The sequence below is a fragment of the Sphaerodactylus townsendi genome, linkage group LG10 (assembly GCF_021028975.2).
Source record: "Sphaerodactylus townsendi isolate TG3544 linkage group LG10, MPM_Stown_v2.3, whole genome shotgun sequence".
Classification (NCBI taxonomy): domain Eukaryota; kingdom Metazoa; phylum Chordata; class Lepidosauria; order Squamata; family Sphaerodactylidae; genus Sphaerodactylus; species Sphaerodactylus townsendi.
The window spans coordinates 44842037-44868913 of record NC_059434.1 but is presented as its reverse complement, the minus strand read 5'-3'; the positions used below and the strand labels follow the sequence as shown (position 1 = coordinate 44868913).

General features: G+C 41.5%; 1 protein-coding gene across 2 annotated transcripts in view; it reads left to right on the top strand.

Annotated features, from left to right (window-relative positions):
- Positions 1–5279: 5279 nt before the first annotated feature.
- The window catches only part of LOC125440300, a 43695-nt gene continuing 22097 nt past the window's right edge, over positions 5280–26877 (top strand). For both annotated transcript variants that reach the window (XM_048510051.1, XM_048510050.1), the window contains exons 1-9: positions 5280–5551; positions 9423–9523; positions 11769–11838; positions 15513–15643; positions 16478–16563; positions 17430–17529; positions 19484–19527; positions 21427–21504; positions 23543–23739. In XM_048510051.1, the coding sequence (XP_048366008.1) occupies positions 5383–5551; positions 9423–9523; positions 11769–11838; positions 15513–15643; positions 16478–16563; positions 17430–17529; positions 19484–19527; positions 21427–21504; positions 23543–23739 (976 nt within the window). In that variant the 5' untranslated portion in view covers positions 5280–5382. The remainder of the gene's footprint in view (positions 5552–9422; positions 9524–11768; positions 11839–15512; positions 15644–16477; positions 16564–17429; positions 17530–19483; positions 19528–21426; positions 21505–23542; positions 23740–26877) is intronic.

Here is a 26877-nt window from a genome sequence, read left to right as displayed (position 1 = left end):
CTTCAGCCTGGGGGGGGGGGCGCCAAAACGCCCCCAGGCGCCCGGTCACACAGGCACTGCTGCAATGCAGCAGCTGGCGACCTAACCTTCCCTCCCCCCAGGTAATCAAACCGCCCTATTAACAACCCTTTAAAGGGTTGTTGTTGGGGAGGGATCGTCTTCCCTGCGGCACGGTGTGAACCGCGCCGCCGGGAAGACGCTTTTGCTTTCTCCCGCCCACTTGCTGTGTCTTTTCCATTCGCCTGCAGGGCGTCGCAGCCCCGCCCACACTGTCCCTCCGACCTCCAGGGGTCCCAGGAGGGCAGCGTGGGCGGGACTGGGCACGCCCCGCAGGCCGGCGAGGAAGACACAGTAAGTGGGCGGGCAGAGGCGGCTCCCGTCGGCGGGAGTCGCCCCTGCCTTCTGCCGGCCTCCCCGTTGCCTGCTCGCACGCTTGCGTGCGCGCAGGCTCCCGCCCCCACGCCGACGGAACTCCTGCCGGCGTGGGGGTGCGAGGGGGCCGTGCAGAAACGGCCAGAGTTTTTTCAGTTATGACCTTCCAACCTCTGGAACACCCTATCCCAGAATGCCTGTATGTCACCTTCACCGTTGATGAATAGTGAAGACAAGTCTTGTTCTGAAAGCCTTATTTAGAGCTCAACCTACCACTTCGCTGCCTAGCCAAGTGGTACTTTCTCTAAAGAACCACTTGAGAGTAGAGGTTAAAAGCAGTAGACTAATCTGGAGAACTGGGTTTGATGCCCTGCTCCTACATATGAAACCTGCTGGATGACCTTGGGCTCACAGATGTTTCAAAACTCTCTCAGCCCCACCTGCCTCAGAAATTGTCTGTGGTGGGGAGAGGAAGGAGTTTGTAAGCCACATTGAGACTCCTTACAGGAGAGAAAAGTTGCTATAAATCCAAACTCTTCTTCTATTACTGTATGCTTTATGTGCCATGCCACTTAATACACATGAATTAATAATTGAATATAACTATAATGGCTACATGCACACAAACTTCTGGGCCCTTCACTTCCCTCTCTTGTATGGAACCTGCAGCTTCTCTGACCTCCAGTCCCTTTGGCAACTGTTGCTTCAAGTGTGTCTGAGGGTTCTAGCAACCAGCAGTGGCGTAGTGGTTAAGAGCAGGTGTAGTCTAATCTGGAGGAACTGTGTTTGATTCCCCGCTCTGCCACCTGAGGTGTGGAGGCTTATCTGGGAAATTCAAATTAGCCTGTACACTCTCACACACGCCAGCTGGGTGACCTTGGGCTAGTCACAGTTCTTCTGAGCTCTCTCAGCCCCACCTACCTCACAGGGTGTTTGTTGTGAGGGGGGAAGGGAAAGGAGTTTGTAAGCCCCTTTAAGTCTTCTATAGAAGAGAGAGGGGGATCTTCCTCCTCCTCCTCCACCTCCTCCTCCTCCTGTCAGCCACAAGACTGATAGACAATTGCCTTGCCCATTTTCTTGGAGCATCAAATGGCTGCCGTATTGGGGAATGGTGCTCAGACCACAAGGGATTCTCTTGTTTCTGTTGCTGTTTAACTATTGTCTCATTTTTCATCTTTTGCAAGCTGTTTGTTTTAATATCTGCCTTGCTTTTTCTGTTTTATTCTTTTTTTTACAAGTTTAAATTGTGGCTTTGTAACAGTTGTTGTAACAGATGCTTTTTGTGTTTAATGTTTTGTTTCTAAATTTTGTTCCAACCAAAAGTAGAATATCTAGAGTCTACAACTAATTTCAGAACTTGGCAGCAAGGTTGTTAACTGGAATTAGCCACATGGATTGCATTATGCCAATTCTCTGTTCACTTCATAAATTACCAGTTTCCAGGTCCAATTTGCTGCAAAACAATTGAGACTCCTTGCCACTGTATCACCTTCTTCTGTATAAACTTACCCATGCAGCCCTCAATATGTACCCATATTATCTTTGGTAGGGGGAGTGATGAGAAATCAGGATTCTCTTTAAGAAGAAGAGTTGGATTTATATCCCCCCTTACTCTCCTGCATTTTGCTACAGTGGTAAAACATTTCAGAACAGCTGTTAGGATCTTTTACTTATTTTATTGATTGCTAATGTTTATTCTTTCCCCATCAGGGTGGTTATTTGTACTGGGTTGAATTCATAGTCAGTTTTTAACAGCAGAGGGGGTAATTTTTCCAGTCGGCCCCTCATTGCAAACTCTCAATTCACCCCTCATGATTGTCCATCTTGCAGGGACAGTTTTGTTATGTAGTGCAGTGACTTACAGTGAGAATGGAGAACCAGGGAATTTCTACAGACAAGCATAAGCACAAACAGTCTTTTGGATCCAACCCTTTGATTATTTATGCTACATTCCTCTTTGTTTTGTAGTTTAATCATTATGGATTTTAACTGTTTTGTCACCTATCTTATGAACTGCTTTCGTCAAAAGGTAGGATATAAATAGTTTAATAAAATAATACATTTAACAGGTGATGTACATCCTGTCCGTAATCTGGACTGGACTGGCTATTCTACTGGTTTTAGTTGCAAGTGAAATTTTTCTTAAAAAGATCTGGTGAAGCTAAATAAGTACCTGTGCTTGTAACAAAACTGCTGTCTTTACTAGTAGCTTTACTATACAGTATAGTATTTACTAGTAGCTTTACTATACAGCTAGTTACTAATAGCGTAACAATATCTTCAACAGAAGGCCAGAATGAGTAGTGGAATGATGCCTTCTGCTGGTCTGTTTGGTAAGCCAGTGTTTAACAATTCAATCAGAAAAATCTATGAAAATAAAATATTTTTGAATACAAGACTAGGCCTAAACTTTTCAGTTTCTAGTTAACCTTTTCTTCCAGCACAGGAGCAACAAGAGAAACTTTCAGAGGGTGCTAAAGTTTAAAGTTTAGAGCTTCACCTTCACTGTATCTGCATCTGCTTCAATACTGTACCAAAAATGACAGCTATGTACAAGTCCTGTTCCATTTTCAGCTACCGCTGGAAACTCCGGAAGAACTAGACAAAGCATTATTTTGTGTTATGTAATTGCTATGTTTACTTAATTGCTGTAGAGAGGTATCAACTGTGTGAGAGTTTGTAGATATGAATGTGGTGTATAAATGAATGATTTTTTTCATATATTGATGTAATATTTCTCATACTTTTCACGTTTTCATTATTAACAGTTAGCACTTTGGTATATAGAGGCTCGTTAAGCGAGGTGTATTTTTCTAATTATTCACACCCTGAAATCACCACCAGATCACATATCCATAGATCTGAGCACAACAATCATGGATCTGATGCTTCGTGGTGCAAAAAACATGGTTCCAAAACACAGATCCTTGTCAATTCTTGAGATTTTGTTTCAGTTCACACCAAATTCATCATCAATTCACCTTACATAGCTGAAGCCCCAGATCTGACCACAAAAATCACACATCTGCTCAATTGTGGCACCACAGTGATGTAAAAATGTGGTTGCAACGTAGAGAAGTAATGTGCAGGGAACAGTTAACCCAACTCTTTGCCGCTGGTATTTTTTTCCTTTCAAAGTGTCCCATCAAACCACACATTCATATACATAGCGAAGCAATGCTGCAGTCCTCAATTATATGCTCTCCATTTTGATACAAGAGTCCAGCCACATCTCACATGTAAATGGGAGGACATATGAATTCTTCTGGATCACAACCAACTTTCTCCTCAACATAAGTAAAGGAGCGAATATCTTTCTCCTGCACTCTATTTTATGCTCACAACAAGGAGGTTAGGCTGAGAGTGCATAAGCGGCCCAAAGTCATTCAGCGAGCATCCTTGGCATAGTAGGTCCATGATTACATCCAGTGTAAGCTGGGCCCATGAACATGATATGTGATCTGACCAAGGACATAGGTAAGGGTTTTTTCCCTCAGGTTCGAACCCCGCCCCCCCATTACATGTCAATTTGTGTATTTTTCAGTGTTTTTAGTGGGGGTTTTTGGTTTCTGGCCTGCAGGGGACGCAGTTTTTAGCAGCACCAAAATTTCAGGGCTTTGTTGAGAGACTCTCCTGATTATACCACCCAGGTTTGGGTCAGGGGGTCCAAAGTTATGGACCTCCAAAAGAGGTGCCCCCATCCCCCATTGTTTCCAATGGGAGCTAATAGAAGATGGGGGCTACACCTTTGAGGGTCCATAACTTTGGAACCCCTGAACCAAACTTCACCAAACCTGGATGGTATCATCAGGAGAGTCTCCTAAAGATACCCTGAAAGTTTGGCGCTGCTAGCTTAACAATTGCACCCCTGACGGCAGGCACACTCCAGATTTCCCCAGATTCTCCTTTTAAATCCACCCCCTTTGGCATGGATTTAAAAGAGAATCTGAGGTCCCCAGTTTAAACATTAAAAGTGATGCTGTTTCAAGGTGGGGGATAATTCAGCCCCAAACAGCATCACTTTCAATGTTGTTTTAACTGGGGACCCCAGATTCTCCCTTTGAGGTGGACTTAAAAGAAGAATCTGGGCTCCCTAGTTTAAATACCATTGAAAGTGATGCTGTTGGGGGTGAATTCCAGCATCACAGCAGCCGCTCATGGGAAGGGAGGAGCGCGCAAAACTCAGATTTTGAACCGGGCTCCATTTTCTCTAGTTATGCCTCTGCCCAGAGGGGAGGGCAGAAGGGACAGCAGGCTGGGAGGCCAGCTGGTTGGAGGGTGGTGCAGGGGCAGGGGAGTCTGCCCCTTGCCTCAGAGAGCTGCTTTTATAAGCACTGAGGTTGGGGGCGTGGCTTGGGTGGCCCCGCCCCTAACACCGCACTCCCATCCCTTAAAAAAATCTATACCAATGTCACTGGATCTGACATTCAGTTCAGTGTGACCTAGTTCAAAAATAGTGAGGATCCACCAGGAGCCCCACAAAAACATGGATGTGTGATTTTTGTGGTGCTGCCAATATGGTCTGTACATTTCAGAGTACAGATGATATGAATTCATGAGAACCCATCTAAAATAATACGGAATTGACTTTTACCCAGTCCTTTTGTTCATTATACAAATATGTTGCCCAAAATAGTTCCACAACAGAGACAAATTCAAAAGGCAAAGCAGCTTCCATTAAAGTTTTGGTCACGTTCCGTAACTTTTCACCAGTAAACTGTGTGCGCTTCTCCGTTTACCAAAAGAGCAGCAAACCCAAACCGTGGTGCTGACAGGCCGGCAGCAGAGCAAAAGCTTCACCTGTTCATTCCCTTCCCTCTATCTCCCAAGGGGAGCAAACGACGGCTTCTTTTGCAGCTTTCCAGGGCTCATTCACATAGGAAACGCTGTCCTCAGGGGCAGGGCAAAGATGACTGGCGGGGACGACCGGGAGCGGACCTCCTCCTCCTCCTCCTTGGCGCAACTTCCCTTGGAGGATCCCGCCCAGGCCGTGCTTGGCGAGGAAACAACATGAACAGCGCTGCCGCTGCACTGGGGCTCCGGGGAGCCATGGCTGCCCCTCGCCTGTTGGGGCAGGGACGCCACTGCCGCCTCTGGAGCAGCGAGCCCTGCGCCCCTCAGCCGAGCCCTGTGCGGATCGGCTGCGCCTCGGGCTTCTGGGGAGACACGGCGGCCTCAGGTACCAAGGAGCGCGCTGCTCGGTGGTTGAAATAAGCCGGAGTCTTGCTAGGTCCCCTCGAAATGGAGTGGCCAATGTCACTGGATAGACAGCGGCTGCCCCTGCTGGTTGCGACGAAGCAGAAGATGGGCAGGGAGACCTTGTTGTCTCCTCTTCCTGTGTTTTTCTCCAAACTTTCTTCTGGGGGAAGCCAGGCTAGCTAATCTGCTGCAATAGGTGGATTCTGCATAGTACATTTTGCAATCATTATAAATGAATTCGTTTTCCTTCTATAAAAAGGGGGAAACGAATTCATTTATAACAATTGCAACTCGTTCTAAATACGCTGTACGTAATCCACTAATCGTTTCCTTCCCCGATTTTTTCTCCACTCTGTAGGAGCTCCTATCATGCCCCCAAGTTAAGCATTGGCTCGCTTGACATAATTCTTGACACACCGACACTTCACTTGGAGGAAAAAACACACCGATTGAAACTTGAATACCTCCAACAATGGATAGGATTAGGCTGCAAAAATAAGACCTTGCAATCTTTAGGGATGGAGTGGAGAACACAGCAGGGGGAATTGAAAAGGAGGGCCCTGCAAAATCTTTCACAAGCAACCTCCATGAGAGCTTTGCTTTCATAATGAGATCAAAGTTTGTTCTTTGAGAAATGCGGGAAAAGTGGCTGAGGGATAAAACTGTAGATGGCGCTAATGTCTTAAAGTTCATATTTACTCCGTACAGCCACTCAAAGCCGTACAAATGCAACCCAATTTTTACACATATTTGAATAGAAGGGGCACCCTGCCAGATTTACTCCCTAGAAAACACATTGAAGCATGGACATGATTTAGAGCTGGATATATGGCATGATATTAATGTAATTTGCATAATATGGGTGCATTCTGCTAATTGTAGACTATGCTGTATTAAGGGTGAAAAAATCCAATTTGAAGATCCATAGGACACCAGCCAACAGTATTCCCATCTGTCTCTCAGTCCCAAAGTGGCATCTAACCCTTTGCCTTTTCAGGTGACTATCAGTTTCTCCTAATCTGTATGGTACAGTATAAAGCAGGAATCCCAACCTTTTTCATCCTATAGGTAATCTGTCACATCTTTCTGTCCCCCCCCCCCCCCCGATACTTTTAGTATTATAGAGTTTTACTTATGCACAGGCTTTGTCAAAACCGTTACTGTCTGTGCTGTGAAACATTGAACTTTGGCTCATTCCGCACATGCAGAATAATGCACTTTCAAACTGCTTTCAGTGCTCTTTGAAGCTGTGCGGAATAGCAAAATCCACTTGCAAACAGTTGTGAAAGTGGTTTGAAAACGCATTATTTTGCGTGTGCGGAATTGACCTTATATAAAAGATCCTTTCTATTGCTTCGGTCAGCTATTAGCAACACTTTTCCTTGTCCACAGTTGCTCCTGCCATTTTGTTTCCCACAGCAGTATGGAACCTACAAAATGGCAGGTGCAACTGTGGAAAAGCAAAAGTGTTGCTAGTAGTCGTCCAGAGGAATAGAAACACTATTTCATCAACATTTGATGTTTCACAGCACAGACAATAATGGTTTTGATGAAGCCGGCGGGTAAGTAGGACTCTTTAATCTTAAAAGAGAATCTGCACTACTTTACAATGCGGTTGTGCACTGCTGCAACTTCTGCTGCAGCGTACACAACCATGAGAAAGGGTATACTAGTACCTAAACAAAGCACAAGCACAAGAAAGGAACTCTTTGGTGCCACAGTCTTCTGGATTCCCCTGGATGGCCATAGCAAGACACAAGGGGGTTGGGGTGGGACAGTGCCCATGGGCACCATGTTGGAGGCTATGCTAGAGAGTATCGACTCTCTAAAACCACTCTAGGACTCCTGTTTCTGTATGGTTCCTCCAGGGGAACTGTTCTTTGTAGTTCAAAGCTAATTTAGGAGAACTCATGCCCCCACCAGGGAATATATACGCTAGAGTCAGCTATGGGGCTTCAATTTTAAGATAGCTTACTTGGGAGGGTCTAAAAGGGTAAAGGTATTAATACTGTGCAAACACTGGGTCATTTTTGATCCATAGTGTGATGTCACATCACAACATTCACTAGGCAGGCTATATTTCTTGGGTGGTTTGCTGTACCTTTCCCCAGGCATCTATACTGTACCCCCAGCAAGCTGGGTACTTATTTTACTGACCTTGGAAGGCTGGGTCAACTTTAAGCCAGCTACCTGAAACCAGCTTCCATGGGGATCAAGCTCAGGGCACAAGCAGAGCTTTGACTGTAATCCTGCTGTTTCCACTCCATGGAAAAGTATTAAATTCATTCATATTTACTTTTGTGGAAGTGTATAGCGAATCAGGAAATATAGAGATTTCCGTTAGATGACACTAATGTAAATGGATATAGAAATTGTTTCTTAATAGTTTAGACAGAAATGCAGGTGCATATAATTTTATCTTCACAATTTCCTATTTCCCTTTGCTGAAAGCCCCCATAGCTTCTCCTCTTTTCCTTCTTCCTTCTCTCCTTTCTTCCCACTAGACAATCACCCTGGAATTCTTTACTCAGGAAAACTATGGCCCAGTTACACAACAAAGAACCCACAAGGATTTTTTTGGAGGGGGGACGCACTCACCTGCCAATACTGTTGTGTTTGCCTTCAACAACCACTGAGACCACTCTGCACATGCAGAATAATGTGCTTTCTATCCACTTTCACAGTTGTTTGCAATTGGATTTTGCTATTCCGCACAGTAAAATCCAGCTGCAAAGTGCATTGAAAGTGGATTGAAGGTGCATTATTCTGCATGTGTGGCAGGGGCCAGCATACATTTCTTAAAGCTATAGGTGCTGCTTTTCTTATCTGGGGGGAGGGGAGAATTTAACTGCCCAACTTTTAAAAGATTTTGGTTGTATCTCCTTGCCTGGGGCATTTTTTTCAGGTTTGTTCCACTATCCAAATATAAATATTCTTAGCCAGACTGAACTCCTTCCCTTCAGCATTGATGACTAGAAGATTTCGCCATATTTCATTCTCTGATTGGATCTGCTCTTCTAGTTCTATACTATCTGATGCAATACCACATATCATTTTACACTGCTGTTTACATAAGGAAGCCAGTGCTCACATTCTTTGCTTCCTAATTGCTAAAATGAAGTATAATACAGATAAGTCATGTATACAGTTTCTCCAGGATGACAAGAATGAGAAGGTCACTGTAATGGTGGCATCTTTTCTGGCCACTGGCCTGACAGAAAGATCCCACCAGGACTACTTTGGAAATAACAAATGATCAATTATGATCAGACTAACTGTCCAGTCAATCACTCTCTGAATTGTGAGTTATAAAATTATAATGACAAATTGATCATGTCTTTTAAATGTAAGGTGATCAGAAGCAATCCCTTTTTATATAAAGAAATGCCATCAAAGGTTTCTGATTTCTCCTTATTTGGCCATTCTGAGAATTAGATATATTGATGAAAAATTTGAGTCCAAGCCTCTTCTCAGTGCAGGTTCAAGTCTGGCATGTGAAATAAAAGAATGTCTTTGAGTATATTCATAGTGTATTTCTTTCACCACATTGGAGACAGGTGTATACATCAGAAAATAAGGACCAAGGTTTACTGGTCATTTCAGATGGGGTTGAACCTACTGCCTTCGGTTTTAAAAACTGGAAATTGGGTATACATTTTCTTTTAATTGTTTGCATAATCACTCCTTTAATTCCTAAATCCAAGCATAATTATGCACGTATTTTGGTCCAATTTTCAGTTCACTATCGGTGGTATTAGCAGTTAATCTTTGTTACATCTGTTTTCTGAATTATTTCTGATTTTTTTAACCTTACAGTTAGGTTCTTAAAGTTAATTGTTTATTTTTATTAGTTCCCCAGTTATTGTATGGAGGGAAGCTGGATTTCCTGGTTTTTGATTACCTTTCTGAAATTACAATGTCTTTGCTAACTGCTGCCAAAGCCAAATCTCCAGTAAGTAAATTTATTCTGTTCTTTAAGCAACAGTCAAACAAATATCATATTGAAAAATGAGCCCAGCAGTTTGAATTTTTAAAATGCTAGAGTAGTAAAAACTGTTTGAATTTGCTTTATGTGAAAATTCTAGTTACCTAAATCTAAGGTGTACTCTTGCTCCATCATTATGCAGATATTAGAGCCCAGAAAACTCATTGGACTATATTTAAAAGTAATGGGTCTTCCACATGTACATTTAAGACCAGTAATGATACATAATGTTTCCCTTTGACTGAAGTACCTTTCAATAGGGTTTCCAGCTCTGAATTGGGAAATACCTGGAGACTTTAGGGGTAGAGCCTGAGAAGGGCGGGGTTTGGGATGGGAGGAACTTCAGTGCAACATGATCTATCTTCCAAAGTAGTCATTTGCCTGGATAACTGTAATCCTAGGAATTGTAATCCCTCCCTCCCCTCCTTTGCATGCTACCCCTCACCCACTCCTTTCCCTTCCTCCCCTTCCCTTGCATGCCACCCCTCCCCCTCCCTCCCTTCCCTCTCCCTTCGCTAGGGTGGGTGGGCTATGTCCAGATGCCAGGCCCCCTCCCCCCCTCCCTTCCCTCTCCCTTCGCTAGGGTGGGTGGGCTATGTCCAGATGCCAGGCCCCCTCCCCCTCCCTCCCTTCCCTCTCCCTTCGCTAGGGTGGGTGGGCCATTTTCAGATGCCGGGCCCCCTCCCCCTCCCTCCCTTCTCCCTTCGCTAGGGTGGGCGGGCCATTTCCAGATGCCGGCCCCCTCCCTTCCCTCTCTTGCATACTATCCCTCACCCCTCCCCTCCCTCACTCCCCTTCCCTTGCATGCCACCCCTCCCTCTCCCTCCCTTCCCTCTAGGGTGGGTGGGCCATGTCCAGTACACACTATTGGCTGATTCTACTCTTGTCTCCCCTCAGTCTCCTGCTGGTTGCTGGACTGGACCTGGTAATCCTATTAAGTTAGCTGATTTCTCCTTCTCTCTGTATTGTCCTAATCCATGTTCATAAACCTGATATAGTAATCAGCTGGCCAATTGTAGAAGCTTTCCTCTTTTGGGTTAATTTATTTTCTTGGAGTTCCACAAGTGTGCAAAATCACCTTGCTGGTGTGCATCTAGAATGTTGTTTTCATTATCATAACAATGGGGGTTAGTCACTTGTATTATCAGCTACAGGCTTGGGCCCATGAGAAGTAATAGTGGGGAAGGGAATGCAGATTTTAAAATCCTACTTTGCTACTCAGACTTTTAGCTCCTATGGCTGTCTAAGTTTCCAGGAACTCGAGCAAGCTGATTTATTTAATTGATGCTCTCAGCCTCCTTTCTCTTATAAAGCATATTTACATTGCCATACTAAGTAAGTCTACTTAGACTTTTACTTAAATCTATCTAACGGAGTTTACTTCCAGGAAGGTGTTCTTAGGAGAGCACCATTAGTCTTTGACAGCCTGTGTTTTTTAAACTTATTTTTTCTTAATTTTATGAAGTCATATTTTCTCTGTGTGTAGAGATTCCCACGAATAGTTCCCTTGTCTGTGAATGGCCTGATGGAGCCTAGTTATATTCAACCACACTGAGAACAGCTAATTTGCATATATATGACTTTTGTGTGCTGACAGAACCACAAGCATGGATTATGTCACAAGATGATCCATTATAGTATTTTACCGGAGTTTGTCCCAAATGTTTCTGAAATAGAAAAAGTGTTACATTGTACCTATCCCTCATTTGCAGGCATTTTCATTGATCAGAAGCATCAGTTAGACATAAGGTTAGGTTTAATTATATCTTTCTGTTAGGAAATACCACCCACAGAAAGTTCTATGACTTTTGGAGCACAGTGTCACTGAACTGAATCATGCCAGAGATGAAGGTGGGAAAATAATAGGTTAGTAGAAAACATTATGTCCTAAATGAGTGGTTAGAACAAGTTCTTTGCTATTTTACTGATGCACTATACTATAGTGTAGCCTCTTAAGCCCAACTTTCATGATGCTTGCACTGTGGGATCATAACAAATTAATAACAGTAGGACTGATAACTAGCAATTGGATTATGTGCCTGATATTTTTCATCTGGATTGGAAATATATATATTTCTGAAATTGTATATTTCTGAATGTATGGAAGTTACCAAGATACACAAATACTAGTGTATTTTGTACCTATGTGTACTTAATCTTCTAATGGATTGTGATCTAAAAAGCATTACATCTCTGGTTTTATTTATTTCAGGATTTGGGATATACACCTGATTTTGTATTAACTGCAATGTCTCCATATATAAAAGATATTCATAAGAAAGGTATGATAAAACACATTTATGCTTCAGATTGTTGCAATATTTTAAAAATTTGTCGAAGGGTTTCAATGCCAGAATCAACTGGCTGTTGTGGGTTTTCCAGGATATGTGGTCATGGTCTGGTAGTTCACAGCACGGAAAACCCACAATGGCCAATTTTAAAATTGTGTGTGTGTTGCTAGTATATCAAAATCAATGTTATCATATAGTTTAGCATCCTAGAATACTAGACTTTTGCCATGTTAGTCTACATGTTGTTTTATTTACTAGTTACATTTTAAATTGCTGTTCTCCCCCAAGATGGTTCCCAAAGAATCATCAGTCCAATTCCTGTGCAAATCACAATTCAAGTTCAGTACTAAATGTTTCGGGAGCAAGGAGTTCTTAGCTTGATCTTGGCATGATTGAAGGCTGCCTGGCTATTACCTCCCCTCTTTGAAAAGCCCACAGATTTCTTTAATGTAATTAATTCATTTTACAAGATGTATACCCTACCTTTCTTCCCTCAGCAAGGCCACCTAGGTGACATAACACACTTAAAAACATATGTAGTCAAAACATTTTAAAAACAATGTCAAAGCAGTAGTTAGAGCCATTAAAACTAAACTATCTTTGTGGGAGACTTCTGAAGTATTTCTAATGGGTCACATTAATGCGGTCAATATGATGTTTTTACTTAAATTGTCTTTTAGCCAACCTAGTGGTAAAAAGAGAAAAGTCTAAAGAAATGGCGGATAATATTAAATGATGCATGGGAGGAAAAGAATTCCTGGATTAACTGGTCAGCTGCACAATGTAAATGGTCCAATCAGGGTTAGGAATGACATCTATGAAAATATATCGGGACAGTGTGAAACTAACCTGGGTGAGCAGGGGGGATTATAAACAATGCCAATCCTTCTGAAATAGTTCTTGAACAAGGGCCGTTTCTGCACGGCGGCGGAAACGGCTGGGTCGGCGCTTCTCGCGCCGACCCGAAGACGCTGGGACCGTCCACACGGACGGTCCCGGGAAGAGGCAGGCAGCCGGTGCCATGGAGCGCCGGCGCCCGCACGACCCGGCTTGTCCCTGGGCCTCCGGCGTGTCGCTGAGGCCTGGGGAACGCCCCCCTGGCCCTGCGCGCCTGCTCGAGCAGCACAGGGCAGGGGGGCGTGTCCCCAGGCCTCAGCGACGCGCCGGAGGCCCAGGGACAAGGTGAGTGCTGGGTCGGGGAGTCGCCGTGAAGCCGCTGCCGCTCGCCGCAGCGGCCACGGCGGGCGCATTCAAAAGAACGGCTTCTTAGCTTTCTCGAATACTGCTGCTGGAACCAGCCGGGCGGCGGGCTGGCGCTGCTGGCGCTACAGCCGCGCCGTCGCGAATGGCAGCCTGGAGACGGTGTTTTTACCGTCTCCAGGCCGTCATTTTCCGCCCGTGCGGAAACGGCCAAGGATATATTCAACTACCATTACAAATTTTTCTTTGGATTAAAAAAATCTGAGAGGAAAACAGTTTAAAATTATAATAGTTCTGTTCTTAACAACTTGTTGTGCACTCCTTCCCTTCCTCTCCCCACAATACCTTGTGAGGTTTGTGGGGCTGAGAGACTTCTGAGAGAACTATGATTAGCCCAAGGTCACCCAGTAGGCTTCAAGTGCAGGAGGGAGGAAACAAATCCAGTTCACTCATGTGGAGGAGTGGGGAATCAAACCTGGTTCTCCAGATTAGAGTCTTAATTACAGGTACTACACCATGCTGATTTAAAAAATTCACAACTATTTAGACGATGAAACTCATTCAGTTTGAGGAGTTGATGTCTCAGGAAGGGCAGCATGATACAAGATATGTGGCTTACTACCTAATTCTAATAGTGGTAATCAACTACAGTTTCAGTTAAAGTGGAATAAAGATCTTGGTTTTGTTATTTTGGAGGAAGTGTAGAAAAACACTCTCTAAGCAGATTCTTCCTTCTCCATATGTTTGCTAGCAAAAATCCCCACTTGAGCCATGAAAGTTTTCTGGGTGACCTTGGATCAGTTACACACTCTCAGCCCTGACTCTGGCTGGTATTTGACAGCCTGACTCTGGCTGTTATGGGAGACTTCCAAATAATACCTGGGTGATGTAGGCTCAGGCAATGGCAAACCACCTGCAAGCATCTTTTGCCTTGAGAACCCTACAGGATCACCATAAGTCAGCTGTGACTTGATGGCAAAAAAGTATAAATGATACATTAATGGTATCCTACACCACTTACATTTTCAATAAACTTACGTTGGTACTGTAACAGGCCAATCCAGTTCCTGGAGGTGGCTGGGGAGGGAGCTGCTGCTGTTCCCCCTCCAGAGAGCTTCCAGGTGGTGAAGGGAGGCAGGAGAATCCCAAGAATCCTTGGCTGCCTAAAAGCCTTCCATAAGGGAAAACAGAGTTACTCAACCCAAAAGGCTGGTGTAAGTCTGTCTTGCCTGCCATCAGCATTCCTGGGACCAAAGCCTAGTGGGAGCCGAGTAATGTCTGCTTTGCCTCTGGCAACACCCCTGAAACACCCTCAAGTTGAATTGGGCTCCACATGAGGCCAACACAACTCTGGAAGCAGCAGCTGGAAGCTGGTTAAATGCTGTGGAGTTGAGCAGAGCTCTGCAGCACCTGCTCTCCTCCATATTTGCCTTCCCACCTGGCATAAGTGCCACTTACTCCGGCAAATGCATCAAGTACAAGCCTGATCTGACTCCAGTGGCCGTTCAACCTCTCCCCGCCCCCATCCGGATTGGGTTGCCCATCTTTTAACTTGGAGTGTTCACCTGTATGGTAGAAATGTGATAATTCAAAAACTTCTGGAAACTAAGGAAAACTAAGGCAGGATTTAGGTTTTGAGGTTCCACTCAGCCCCGAAACCCTTCTACTTAATTAAGTTCCCATGGTTCCTAAGAATTACCAGTTGGTGGTTCTAAATTAGTTAATAGCAGCTAAAATTCTCTTCACTAGAGTTTGGAATGAAAGAGGTTTTCTGATAAAATTTCTGAATCATCTTTGATGTTAAAGTTTTCTGCTTTGCAGGGTGGGAATATTTCCCATAATTGATACATTATGGGAAACCTTTACTGAAAGGATGGAAGAACAAAGTTAGCTAGTTAATTAAACAAATTATTTCCCTGATCAGATTGATGGTTTGATGTCTATTTTTGAAGTATCTTGCTAAACTCATATATTTATATTTTGTGTGAAACCTCAAAATAACTGTATAAATCTTCTTCTAGTCAAAAAGCTAAACATAGGACAAGAAAGAAGGATCACTGAGGGAATACCAGGGGTACTTGCAGCACGGCCTCAGAAGATGGTTGTAGTAGTCATGCAGATTAATAATCCACAAAAGCTCACAAAAATGGGCTAGTTTGCCTACCTAAACAAGTTAGTGTTATTTATTACACATCATTGGCCTGAAAGAAAGAAAAAAGAATCAATGCTAATCCAGTTTCACTGCAGGGAAGCAATCAAATAGCTATGCACAATTTAGTCAAATCAGACATACATATGCCACCCAGCTGTGTCAAACAAAATAACTTGAGGAAGAAATTGATTTGGCATATTTTATTTATTTATTTATTTATTTATTGAGCTTCTATACCACCCCATCCCCGAAGGGCTCTGCTTTGCCTCTGTGTATGCAGCGTTTATGGTTTGGAACCTTGTGTCTTGCTTAGGTGTCCGTGTTGTGAGCAATGCTGGTGGAGTTAATCCAGTTGCATGTGCTGCTGCTCTACAACAAGTGGCGAAAAAGGCTGGTGTTGATATGAAGATTGCAGTTGTTACTGGCGATAATTTAATTGAAGAGGTATTCTGTTGAGGTTTAAAAAATACTATTCTATTTGAGTTATAAGTTTGTACAATAGAAAAAAAACTACCCTTACTAATATTCCAAAAATTGTATTGATGAAAATTTTGTATGGCTGAGTTACTCCACAACAATTGTGTATTTGATAACATTATGTAGCAAGCAACCGCTACTTTTATCAAAAATAACATCCAGGACTGAGGAATTCCTTACTCCAGGCAGGATGTTTGGCATCATTTCAGGCTTGGGGGTGTTCTTCAAAAATATATTTGTTGTGATGGACCTTTGAACAAATCTATTTTATTTTGGTTTTAAATACCCTTATGCTGGCTTTGTCATCATTAGTTAATTAACTTTAAATATACTGTAATTTTTATATTCTTAGTTGTAAACTGCCATGAGTATTTTTGAATGAAGGCCTTAAAATATACTAAAAAATGCAAACTGTTAGTGACATTACACGATGATGTGAATTCTAGACATATCCATTAAAATAAATGGGAGTTCAGTATGAATAAGCTATACAATAAGGCTGCAATTCTAAGTGTACCTGGAAATATGTCCCTTTGAAATCTGTGATTTGTTTTCAGTTGACGATCAAGGTAATTCTTTCATTAGTGGATCAAGGTGAAAGACAATCATGACATAATGTGCAGATCCATTATAGTTTATGTGTCAGAAAGGTAAAGTGAAATACATGTCACTGACTTTAAAGTATTGATTATTGGTTAAATGGTTTTCTAATCAACTTTGCACAACATTATTCACTTTAGAGGTAGGACTGTAGTGTAAAAATGTTTTTTATTACATTAATACATTGGAATATTTTAACAGGTAAAAAATGTAAAAGAAGCTGTCCTAGAAGCAGAAAATGGGAGGTTATTTCCAGAAAGTATTCACAGCATGAATGCATATTTGGGGTAAGTTAATTTTTTAAAGGTATCTGAGAAGGTGCTTTTGATGGTTGACTTTGTACATATTTGCTTGCCTGCCTTAAGTTAGCTTTTGGAGCACTCAGAACAATTTTGTATCTTGATTTACCTAACATGGATTCCTAACATGACAGATGGTTTGTCTGATGACACACACTAAAGAGCAATTATAAATTCTCAAAAATATTTGTAGGGTCAGTAGCCAGTGTTCTAGCTGTCAGGCTGACAGAAACTCATACAGTTTCTAGTTGTTTCTTTGTGAACCAGCAAGCGCACCTACAGCCAATGAGCAAGAATTTTCATTTAAAAAAATACGGATGATTTTGTATCAATAGGATTGTATGATATGCCATTTGTTTAGTGGACTTAAGAACCACCTTGAACCTTCATTCTCAAATATTTTAGAATGCAAGTGATTGCTTTGTTTGTCTGGATGTACTTGTTCTCAGTGTACTGGGCTGTAATCAATATTTTCATATTCCATATGTGATATAATTTGCTATTGCCTTAATGCAATTGGCAGAAAATGTAGTCTAAGAAACAATGGCTTGACTCTATGGCTAGGTTGTGACATAAATTCTGGTCACTGAAGTTCATCATTCTTCCTCCTCCTCCCACTTCTCCTTTGCATTTAATCCTTTGAATATGGTCACAGTGAAGTCCAGCACACTATTTTTTCTCAGAATCTCTCTTTAGTGGAAAGGACACCATGTAACAAATGAATTTTGAATCTTAATGATAAAATGGAGATAAAATCAACTTAGTATAGATTTACCTTCATGATAACTGTAAATTGTGAAAAGATTAAAAAAATGAAGCTAGTGCATTCATAACCGCAATTCTTATTCCTTCAGTGCAAGACCAATAAGTAGAGCTCTTGACCTAGGAGCTGATATTGTGGTGACTGGCAGATGTGTTGACAGCAGCCTTGTATTAGGACCACTAATCCATTCTGTACGTATAAATTAATGCTTCTTACATCACAAAAATATGAGACTGAGATTGATTAATTAACAGAAGTAAGTTACTGGTGAATAATATATAATTACTGCTCATTATTATAAGTTTTTTACTATGTACCCCACCTATCTCATGAGTTTATATGAGCTGAAGAGTAGTGTGATTGATTGTAGACATTTGCTAAACTGTAGTTGGAAAAAAAATCAACCCCCCTTCCGTTTGGATGGGGATTGCTATTACGCAATCAGGAATCACTGAGTAATCCTTGATACATGCTGAAATAAAATATCTCCATTAGGAAGTTGTCCTTCGGAGATTATTTAGATTTTTCTTTGTGGTATTTTTCATATTTACCAATTTTGGCTTTCTAGATGGATGTACTTTTTGCCTTTCTAAAGGACATAGAAAGCTTCGATGAAAGATTTTAGGATATTTGTTTTGTTCTGTCAAACAAACATATCCACATATTATTGCATTAGTTAGTTTTTTTTAATGTACTCTATTGATACTGCAAGAAGCTCTGCCTTTACTTTCCCTATATCATTCCAAAAAGTGTTGATCAGACAGTGGCCTGTCTCAGACAAAAAGTGTTGGCCAGGAAGGGCTAGAAGTGGAAGGAAATTTGGTGAGAGTTCCTCTCCTTCACTTCTTTCAGTAGAACAACAGTAACATGTTAGTGCATAACATTTGACATTGATATTTACGAGCTTTTAGCATTTTTCATTTTTTATTCTTTGTTGTTTTTCTCATGGTTCCACCTGTAGATATTTACTCAACCCCCTGTTTAATTATTTCTTAAGTACAAAAATATTTCATTCCATTTGCAACATATAAATAATACAACTTTCCACAAGGTGGCACCAAAAATTCAGAATTGTTTTTAAATTGTTGATTTTTTTCCTGAAATGTGAGTTTTTTAGGTTAAAAAAATTAACACAAACAAGTATTCCTTAAACAGGCACATAGCATCTTCACTGAATTTAATTTAAAAATTAAACATTGCCAGAAACGTTAAAGTTACATTTATGCTTTGCAGCACAAGTCACTAATCTTTTTCGAACTTTTGGGATCAATGAAATTTTGATACTGCATGATGGGTGCAGCATGATGGGTGCAGCCACAAAATGGCTGCTACAGGCAGCAGAGCCAGCCACAAAACTGGCTGCCTCAGCTTACTTTCAGTCACACAGTGTTGTGGTGGCAGCTGCTACAAAGGCAACATTTTCAAAAATCTGCAAAGACATTCAAATCTTACATAGCTAATTAGAAGCCTTGTTGAAAGAAGAAGAAGAGGAAGAAGAGTTGGATTTATATCCCCCCTTTCTCTCCTGAAGAAGACTCAGAGGAGTTTGCAAGCTCCCTTCCCCCCTCACAACAAATTCCCTGTGAAGTAGGTGGGGCTGAGAGAGCTCAGAAGAACTGTGACTAGCCCAAGGTCACCCAGCTGGCATTTGTTGGAGTGCACAGGCTAATCTGAATTCCCCAGATAAGCCTCCACAGCTCAGGCAGCAGAACAGGGAATCAAACCCTGTTCCTCCAGATTAGAGTACACCTGCTCTTAACCACTATGCCACTGCTCACCTATGCCCACCCATTTTCTATAAGCACTTGGAAGGCTCCAGGAAAGGTGTTAGCAGGTGCCATATGGGTATTTAAGCTGCTAGCATACTCTGATGCTTTAGGGTATTCGGTTTTAAAGATAACTTTGATGGCCCTTATTTATATCTCTAAAATATTTTACCTGTTAAATCTTAGCTTCTGAGATCTGAGGAGATGTGGGGGAGGCCTGTATAGATGTTGAATTGCTTACAACAGTTTGGTGTTTCACCTAATTGTATATAACAGGGAAGTACCGCACCCATTGTGATATGGATTATGTCCTCTTGATATTAAGTACATAATTTAATTGTATGGCATTTAACACTCCACTCACTTTTTCAAAAAATAGTTTGGCTGGAAGAGAAATGAATTCAACTTCTTAGCAGCTGGAAGGTAAATTTGATGCAATCAGCATGCACTCTGCTTTCCTAATAAACACCACAATAGATATTTACTCACCAATGAAACTGTAGAAGAAAGCAAGTTTCCACATAGGTATCTCCAGCTGTGCTGGAAAAATATGTATAAAAACAGTATGGTATATGGACTGTTTCTGCTCCTAGATCTTGTGCATGTATGGCTCCTGACTTTGGCATAGAAAATCTGTACATTTGTCAGTGTTAGCAGCACTGAACTTTTTTTGGCTTGTGTGTTTTGTTGTGTCGATAGTATTTTCCATTTTTGTGAAAGCTGGACAGTGAAGGAAACTGACAGGAAGACATTTGATTCATTTAAAATGTGATGTAGAACTTAGTTTTTATGGATACTGTGGCCACCGAAAAGACAAATAAGTAAATTCTTGATCAAATCAAGCCCCTAGTTTCCCTAGAAGCTAAAACGACTAAACTGAGGTTATTGTACTTTGGTCATGTTATGAGAAGAAAAGAGTCACTGGAAAAGACAATAATACCAGGGGTGTAACTACCCTGGGGCAAGCCAGGAGTGTTGCCCTGAGTGCCAGTGACCTGGGGACACACTGGCCGCCACTGCCCTCCTGCCGCCACCCCTGCTGCTACCATGGCAGTGGGCAGGCAGGCAGGCCAGGCTGGTCCACCATGACTGTCCACTGCAGCTGAGAAAAGCGGCCCCAGCCATCCTACCCTCCTTAGGGTGATGGCTGAGGGGACGGAGGGTTAGAGAGGGGTGCTGCATGACCTGCATTTGGCATGCCCACCCCACCGCCCCAGCCAGAGTGGCAGACTGGCCGAGCAAGCACACATCTGGAGCGCAAAATTTAATCTGCGCAGGCTGAATTTGGACTTGGCTGAAACTTGAGGTGGCATTCCCTCTTCTATTGCACTAAATATGAGGGAATTAGGGGGACATATGCAGTTGAAGGTGAACCTGCTGCCCACAGCATTTGCCCCTCCCTAGCAAACTTTAGCAAAGTTGGCTGGTTCCTTTCAGGAGACTCATACCAGCAGCCCTGCTGGAAATTAGGTGCCCCTACCCCAGAGCCCCCCCCCCCAAATTTCCAGCACAGAGCCAGCTGGGCATAACAGCAAGCCCCATTGAAGTCTATGGTGGGAAAAGTTAATTAATTTTTCCCACCATAGAACTTGCTGAAGAACCTGGCAGATTCTGTGCTCTGCAGTGGCTCCATTGTAGCCAATGGGGAATTTCTGAGTGTTATAAGGCTGTACATTTTTCAAGGTAGACGCACCAGACTTTCAAGGTGGCTCCAGGAGGTAATAGCATCCTCCTGGTAATAGCATCCAGGCTTGGTGAACTTTGCTTCTGGGGGTGGGGGGTGGGTTGAGAGAGTTCTGAGAGAGCCTTCACGTACAGGATAAAATTGAACCCCCAGAAGCAAAGTTCACCAAGACTGGATGCTATTACCAGGAGGGCCTCCTGGAGCCAGCTTGAAAGTCTGGTGCCTCTATCTTCAAAAATGTGCAGCCTGATTACACAGAAATTCCCCATTGGCTACAATGGAGCCAAGGCCCTGCAAAGCAGAGCATCTGGGCAAATTTCTTGGGGTGCCTGTCAGTGGTGCATTATGGACTCTCAAAGGGGTAGCCCTTCATCTTCTGTTATCTCCCATTGGAAACAATGTTGAATGGGGCACCCCTTTTGGGGGCCCATAACTTTGGCCCCCCTGAACCAAACTTCACCAAATTTGGGTGGTATCATCAAGACAATCTCTGGATGATATCCTGAAATTGATGTTAACTTTAAATTTTTCTTTGTAATAAATAAAATTTTAATCTGGATGAGTATACATTAGGGTATCTAGCGTTAAATTAAAAATCTGATAAATTTATTATTAGAGTTTTACTCTTGGTTTTTCAGTCTTGCAGGTCATCTAATTGAATGCGGTGCTCAATGTACAGGTGGAATATTCACTGACTGGCATTCTGTACCAGACTGGTAGGTGAATTCTGTCATGATAGTTGTTTAAAGAAAATTTAATTGCTTTTCAGTTATGGTAATTTAATAACTTTTATTTATGCTTACTTTTCTTGATCTTTACAAACAGCTGTCCTTTTCTTGAACTTCAGAATACAGATGGCCTTGTTTAGACAATACTAGGCAATTTATTGGTTGAAAATGCCTACTTGTGTAAAAAATCTTTTGGGATCATCCAATCATTTTCTACAAGTGTATTATTATACATCTTTTAAGCCATTAGACTTCAATTAAGAACATAAGAACATAAGAACAAGCCAGCTGGATCAGACCAGAGTCCATCTAGTCCAGCTCTCTGCTACTCGCAGTGGCCCACCAGGTGCCTTTGGGAGCTCACATGCAGGATGTGAAAGCAGTGGCCTTTTGCGGCTTTTGCTCCCAATTTGCTCTGCGGCTTTTGCTGCCAATTGAACTTCCTGAGGAAGCAACCTGTACTCCCCTTCTTTATTAAGCATAAAACATTGAAAGCAGTGGCTCCAGCCACTGCCTTAAAGACTACATCACACAAGATCTCAAAGTCTTGTGGAAATAAGGGTAGCATGATCTGATGGATGCTTCTGTTGTCTGGTCCATGGAGATTTTAGGGGCCTTGATGTTACAGCAGTGGCGATCATGTGGTTCTTCTTGGCAACGTAGAGCTACCTGGCAGAAGCTACAGCTGTCAAAAGTACACTATATCTCAAGCAGTCTTTAGAAATAGGGGAAGCCAGATTGCTGAAGAACACGTTGCTGCTGTGAGATTTCTAAATTATGGAGACTGCTGGGATTCCATGATGATCACTGGGTTCTTCTGTCATGTGTCCTTCTGTTGCTTTCTAAAAAAGTGTTGATTGGGAAAAGCAAATGGAGGATCGTGAGATCCACAGTTTCCTTTCTCTCCTTTTTCCATTCCATCTACCTACCACATATTATTTTGAGTCTGATGGGTTTTTAATTTCTGTTGTAACCAGTTGCATCTAGAAAATATGATATAAGTATAATAAAGATCTCACAGTCCTCCATAGAACCAAGAATTTGGATAGGAGATGGTCACAAGTTCACTCAAAGAAAGAAACATAAGGCACCTGGATGATATTACTTTGTCGACAAAATTATTGTAGACCTGGATGATATTACTTTGTCGACAAAATTATCTTGTTTTTCATTTGTTCACCAGCTGAATATGTTTCTCGGTCAGCCTTTGACAAGAAACGTCTACAATCATCATGAAGTACTACATTTAAAAGATCTTTGGAATTATTTTACTCAGCTACGTAGTTTATATGAATTCTGTTAATTTCCTTTCAAAGTTATATTAACTGATATAGTTACACTGTGAAAGGCTAAGCCAGACATAAATTTTCTAATGTACTTTTAGCTTGCCTTCAGTTATTATAATTATATTCCAAGAACTTGGCTGTTGGAGTAAATTTTTTTTTGTGTGATGCAAGATTTGTTGCCCTCCTGCATTTCTGGGGACTTAAACATTGAATATTGTGTATATGAGTTTAAGTACAATTCTGTTGTCCAGGGAGCATGGCAAAAATTATTGCAAGTTTGCTTATTGTGCTATCTTCAGGGAAATTTGTGCTGCTATTTTTTTTTAGGGAACCTTGACCAGAAATTAAAGCTGAAGTGCTGTACCATCTCCTGGGAAATTCAATAATGGGTGGTGAACCCTAAGAATTAATGCCTTCTGAAAATAGTGCATTGTGCCAGTTTGTACTTCCTTGTGTCAGTAGAATTTATTTAATTATTTGATATCCTGCCTCCCTGGCCAAAGCCCTCCCCTTCCTTAAAAGGTTCATACATCCTTTATTCCTTTTATAATATAATTTTATATTATATAATATTTTATAATGTAATATTAATATTATAAATTCCTTTTATAATATTTAAAACTCTTTGTATATGTACTAGTGATTAATGAGGTTCTTTACAGCCATCCTGTATTGGCTGTTTTTATTAATACAGAATGTTTTAAAAATAATTAAAATGTTCAATATTTTCAACATTTTAGGCATAACATTGGCTTTCCCATAGTAGAATGTTCTGCTGATGGAAGTGTTATTGTGTCCAAACCACCCAAAACAGGAGGTCTGTTGTCTTTTGGCACAGTGGCAGAACAGTTGGTTTATGAAATTGGTAACCCTAAGGAATACCTCTTACCAGATGTCACATGTGATTTCTCCCAAGTTTCTGTTGTTGAAATTCCAGGTTAGTGTTTTCTGTTAATCGATACTTTTTCCTTAATATGAGTGCAGTGTTTCTTACACAATTTTATTGATGGTTGTTTTTTCCAAGTGTGATTTTAAGGTACACACAGAGGTACATAAAAACTGGGTCTATTCTTGTTTTGTATACTACAAACAGCAATCTTTAAGTCTGTAACAAACAATTCACTTTGCCTGGAAAAGCATGTTCCTAATATGTGCGATTTTCTTTGAAGATAGAACACAGAAGTATAGCTTTTGCCAGTCTGAAGGATGAGGGTTTATACACAGTATCAGTTGGTTGGGTACCAGACTAGATCTGTGAAGGAACTGTTGGAGAAGAACAAATATTTACTTCTGTGCTGCTTCCCATGACTGCTCTGTAGGACCATACCAATTCTTTTGTTCAAGGTTTTAGAATTGCTCATGGTAGATACAAGTAGCATTTTAAGTACTTATAATTTTTCTTCTTTGCTGACCTGTTTTGAGTGGGTGGAGCTTGTGAAGTCAATAATGGGCAAGGCAAAAGAGCAAAAACCAATACAGGTTAGTGGAACATCAGTAGTGTTGGGGCAACTGCACTGAAATGCTTCAGTATTGACTTATTAAAGGATGGGGACCTGCAGCAGATCTTTTTGGATAATTTGAAGCTTTTTTGTAAGATGCAAAGTAGGAATGGTATTTGAAACCATAAGATGTTCCAGGATCTAGTAATCTGCTAGTAATTATTTATCCCAATGGTATAATTATTCTTGGTGGGAGCACGTTTTCAGGGGAGGAAAGGATTACCCTTTCACATGTTCCAAGCCCAGGGAATTATTACCTCAGGAATTATTCCTTACTGACGTTAAGGACCTCCCTCAAAATCAGCACTAGAGTCCATATTGCTCACAGCTCCACAACAAAAGGTTTGATTTAAAATAAACAGTAACGTCAAACATTTCTTTGGTATGGTTGAGGGACACATAAACACACACACACACAAAGAAGTAAGTATAGTCATTCAGACAGTTTGTTTAGGCTCTCAAATGGTCCAGTGACCAATGGTGAGTTGTTTGGGTCCCTGCCTAGAATTCCCGTGTCTACTGGCTTAAACTAAGAAGGATCATAGCTCTCTCCTCAGGAAGCTGGTATTCTACTTCAAACTGATCAGTCTCCCTCAGGCACTTTCCTGCAGCCATATCTAGGAGACCTCCCCTTAAGGAAGAGTAAACAAGCCCCAAAGTCACGTTCCTAGGGTTACCCTAATTTTAGATCTTCAGTAGCCCTGACAGGTTTTTGGGCTCAGACCCCTTTTCTGGAGTCTCTCTCACTCCAACTCTCCCCAAAGAGACACCCCCCCCCCAAGCACTCCAGTTGCCTCTTTTTCTCTCAATTTCTCTCAGCCAATCAGGAACGAGCAGGACTTAACTAGTGAGTGCAGTTTCTCACCGGAAACCACTTCCCAAATATGGGCATTTGTCACAAGAGACATGTGCATGATCTTAATGGCTCAACAACTGATCTTGCTAGATGAGATGGCACCGGTGGAAAGACTGGAGGCCTCAGTTTTCAACACATAGAACTGTCGAAGAACTGCATCAAAGGAAAACAGTTGTTGGTGTTTGGAAAACCCTCTGGTTCTCAGGGCTCCGTGGACTTAGATTAATGGTGTCAAGGGAACTGTAGTCTGATAATAATTTGTAAAGCCAGGAACCACTGGACATCCTTCTGAATTTGAAATATGGAATTTTGGAGGCAAAGACTAGATTGAAATTAGAGTTCTTAGATTCTTGCAACTGTCTGGGCAGTGGGAAGCCAGCCATCATCCCTACCAGGACTAAGGGAAAACAAGGACTTGAAACACTAAAGCAAAGGATCTCCCTGCAGTGGTCTTGAGATCCACAGGGAAATTCTCCTAACTACCAGTTCAGCTGTTAAAAAAAATGCTCATCTGTGGCCTTCAATAAGAAAGGCTTTCACCAGCTTCCAACTCACCTGACACCAAGAAATCTTGGAGATTATTTAGATTACTAGGATTCAAGGTGAAAAACCTCAGTGCAATAATGTTTGGCTTATAAGAAAGATTTTGTTCAATAAGTAAAGCTAGACATTTCCTAGCTTGTTTTAGACATTGTTCTCCGAAAAAGCAATAGTGGCCTTCCAATGAACTTTTACTTTGTAAATGGCCCAATATGACACATTTGAACTTCCAGTGAACTTTCACATGAACTCTGTTAGCTATTCTACTAGAAATATAACAGATGGGAAGTAGGCAGATTCTCAAATATCTCTAGTTATAAATGCTTTGACACATATATCAGGAAAAGAACTGCAGGCCTATCTACTTTTCATTTGTTTACTCTACTAAATATTTTGTATGGCAGGATTAGATAAATTAGTTGGTTGAACTTAGCAATGCTCTTTTTGTCATTTCAGTAGCTTTCCTTGTATAGCTGGTGCCAAATTCCTACCAACTTTTGTGATTTTAAACAACAGCTCTTTGTGTGGTAGTTTATACTTTGAATTCATTCTACGTTGAGACTATTGAAAATTATTTTTATTTAGATTCGTAACATTCTGTTTGTCCAAAACAAGTACTTAAAAATATTTTGTACTTATGTAAAAATATACTAAATCATTATCAAACCAATCAGATTTATTCTACAATACTTTTTAATGTTTAAATAATTAGTATGATCTAAGATTCCATATTTTGTTATAATGATCATAAACACATATTTTTCTTTATGTGATAATCACAGCCAGAATGTAATAAGCACTACACAGATAGGGAAAAATAAGGACCAATTATTATTTTGTTCGCTAAGGCATGGGAATAGCTGATTTGATTATCTGTACATGAAGTTTAAATTATGAGGTACCAGTTACTAACTACAATTTGTATTTCTAAGGGGCTGTTAAGTTACTTAATTTGTGGGAAATGGTCTTTGCTGCTTCACAGTGGAATTTGCTTAGGAGCAGCAGTGGCGTAGTGGTTAAGAGCAGGTGCATTCTAATCTGGAGGAACCGGGTTTGATTCCCTGCTCTGCCGCTTGAGCTGTGGAGGCTTATCTGGGGAATTCAGATTAGCCTGTGCACTCCCACACACATCAGTTGGGTGACCTTGGGCTAGTCACAGGATTTTTATTAGGACTAGAGG